The following is a 3,178-nucleotide window of genomic DNA, read 5'->3' as shown; positions in this document are numbered from 1 at the left end:
CACAGCCCGGTCTGAAGACTTGACACATCTGTAGTCTTCAGGTGTCCTCCAGCCTCCCGAGGGTCCTGCAAACACACCAATAATTGCTGGGAGGCAGGTCCCAGTGAAACACCTGGGCAGTATGGTGTTGGTGGTGTCTAACACATACACCCACTGTGAAAACCCTGTCTGAATGTGCTGTGCGTACAGAGTGGGCTCTCCTGCATGTGTATATCCACCACACGCATATCCCACAAGGAAATGGGAGCTCTGGTCATTGACAGGTACACTGTTGTGTGGCCGCCCTTGGTTACTGAGTTCCCCAGGAATTAATGAGGAAGAATAGGAAAATCGTCCATTTTGTTGACACTATAGAGAAAACAGTCCTTGAAACGATACAAATAGTGGTCTGTGACTTTATTGGACCTAGTCTGGCTTTTTTTTTCAGTCTCTTACAAAAATATTGGTGCAACAGTGAGAACTGAGATTATGGCACAGAAGTGCTTCATAGCACAGATTCAAATCTCCAAGCATTGCTTAGTGGCCTAGGCTGTCAAATGAAAGGTTTGCTCTGCCCTGATCCACAGAAAGAAATTCTGAAAAATTTAATTAACCCCTCAGGCTGTCAGGGTAAAGGAGTTATATGCAGTTCCACGCTGCATAGATTGTTAAGATCCCATGAGACTACCAGCAGAGGAGGGGTTTATTGGACACCGTGGTCAGCCCAAAACTTCTAAGCTCTTACCTAAATTCCTTGTAAAAGCAGGAACAGATATATCTGCCATAATCACTTTCTCCTACTTGATCATACCTGAGTGTGATAGCAGACTCCAAGGCAGCAGTGGGAAAGGAAATTGTAATGAAAGGAAATAATAATGTAAGCATAATTATTAACCATTGTCTTCATCTCTCAAATGCAGATTAATGGTGCTGGAAGGCTAGAACATCCTTCTGGAGCAGTTTATGAAGGGGAATTCAGACATGTTTCACTGGGCTGCAGCCTGCAAATTTCCAAATGGATCAAAGTACCTTGGACTGTTCAATGAAAACGTTTGAAATGGAAGAGTTGTGCAAACTTTTCTATTAGTTTTGATTTTATAAGCTGTAATGTCCAAATAAAATTCACCCCAGATGGGAGCAGGTTTCTTTTGCTACCAGTGAAACTTGCACTGGGTACCTGAGATTGCTTATCCCAGTTGTGTCCATTTCATGAGATCAGTCCAAACTATGTATTTCATTCCCAGTCACAAGTTTTCAAGTTGGCTATTTCACCCACCCACTTTTCGTTACCAGGTCTCTGGGCTCAGGCAGAGTTCAAAGAAATAGAATAGTTCAGACCTCTTTCAGAGCTGTTGTTTCAAGCTGTTTGCATTGTCTGCTTGTTAAATTTGCTAGGTTTAAGTTTCATTTTTCTTTAAGTACTTCCGCCAATCCAGTACCTGAAATAAATCTAAAATGCGTATTTGTTAATATTTGGCCTTTCCTCAATTAAAAAAAAAAAAAAAAAAAGCTCTGTCTTACCCTCCTGACAAAAAATAATAGTCACAATAGTACCAGTTTGATGACCAGTTCTATTTTTAAGTTGTCAAACTCTAAATGAGATATGTGTTATAGAATGTACCTGGATACAAAACAGAAACTTGTATGGCAAACTCTAATGTTTGGGGAAAAAAATTATTTCAATACTTTAGAACATACTGAGTTAATTTATACCTCTATTAAAATGGCATAGATTTTTACAGATCATACAATAACTGGCTGCATACATCAGCCGTACATCAAAGTCAGGATAAACTTAATAGGACTTCATATAAACTTAATCCCTGTTAACTTCAAATCATGACTGGTTTTTTCCTTCAGAGGATGCATGCTGAGAGGATGTTAGTATACATCCAGTTTTGCAAAGAAGGGAATATGTTCCTTGGATGAATAACCAGCATGCTTTGTAGGTCAAAACTTTTACAGGCTACAATGTTGTAGAAAGTTAAGGCAGGTACTTATCCTACACTAGGAAGCTTCTGATTCCTGGCCACATCAGCTACCAGAGCTGATTGCATTCTCAACAGGCTGGATTTCTGTCAGTACAGTATGGAAGGTGAAGGAGAATTTTAAGATGAAAATGGAGTGGAGTGGCACATTTCATGGCTCGGCAGCAGTGGGACTGAAGCAGAAGCTGAAAATGCAGCTGTTTGGTACAGACAGTAACATGGGTTAAAGGCAACTACCTGGGCTCAACAGCTGTGACCAGTTTTCAACAGGCATTGATTTCTTCATGTTTTAATTAAAACTGACCTCTGAGCATGCATGCTAATAGCAGATAAAATTATTTTCTTTTCAGACTGATCAACTGAAGTCTCTTACGTCTTTAAAGAAATGAAGTTGGGTAGGGTGAAGTCATAAGTGCAGCAGTTGGTGACTAGAATTTCCCCCTGGAAAGTCTTAAGCAATCTAAGTAGAAAAATCAATTTGTGTTTTTGTTTGCATTTGGTCATCAAAGTCTCTACACTATGGATTTAAATACTTTGCTTTATAAAAGGGAAAAGCTGCTTTCTGGTTAAAAAAAACCCGAACAAAACACAATATACCAGTGCTGTCAGGAAAAAATGCATTGAGTCTTTGCTTGCCAGATTTTTAATGGAATTTTAGTAAATACCACTCCTTGCCTCCATTTGAAGACACGACGTACAAATGCTGTTCCTTCAGATGTGCCTTTAAATACTCAGCCAATTTTGCTAGGATTCAGAAACATCTTGGGCCCTGTGGTTTATTAGCAAAATGAAAAACCAACACATTATCAGCAAACAGACATACTGGGCCATATGAAACAGAGCAGCTCATGGATCACTTGGCAATATAATGCCTTACAGCCCTTCTTCTCAAACTGCCTGCAAGAAAATCCATATTTGAAATGTTTTGTTCATAGATTCAGCTAAATGTTCTTATTTATTAAAAAACAAACCCTTCCTAGCTTGAACTGTTTGTTGAATTCATGGGTATCCGTGACTCAACTAAGATGCACTTTCCAGCAAATTCCTTCATAATTATAATTTTATTTTGTTCAATTTTGTTGTGTTTTGCTTCTGAAATAGCCAGCTCCAAAAAAAGAAATACTATGTCCTCTGTCCCTAGTCCTTGACTTCAGAGGTAGCAGCATCTTCCACAGAGCTTCTGTTAATTTAGGAGCTTGTCCTTTCAGCTC

At 39.2% G+C, this 3,178-nt stretch overlaps 1 protein-coding gene across 1 annotated transcript; it reads left to right on the top strand.

Moving 5' to 3' along the window:
* Positions 1-712: 712 nt before the first annotated feature.
* MORN2 (MORN repeat containing 2) lies at positions 713-1,468 on the top strand. The gene is given in 2 exon segments (XM_027889248.1): positions 713-958; positions 960-1,468. Coding segments are annotated over 2 exon segments (141 nt in total). The 5' UTR covers positions 713-893; the 3' UTR covers positions 1,036-1,468.
* Positions 1,469-3,178: the final 1,710 nt, after the last annotated feature.

The sequence above is a fragment of the Empidonax traillii genome, unplaced genomic scaffold, assembly GCF_003031625.1.
Source record: "Empidonax traillii isolate 1590-97213 ecotype Southwest subspecies unplaced genomic scaffold, ASM303162v1 scaffold256:size688067, whole genome shotgun sequence".
Taxonomy (NCBI): domain Eukaryota; kingdom Metazoa; phylum Chordata; class Aves; order Passeriformes; family Tyrannidae; genus Empidonax; species Empidonax traillii.
Note: the sequence above shows the minus strand (reverse complement) of the source record. Positions and strands in the feature narration are given on the sequence as shown.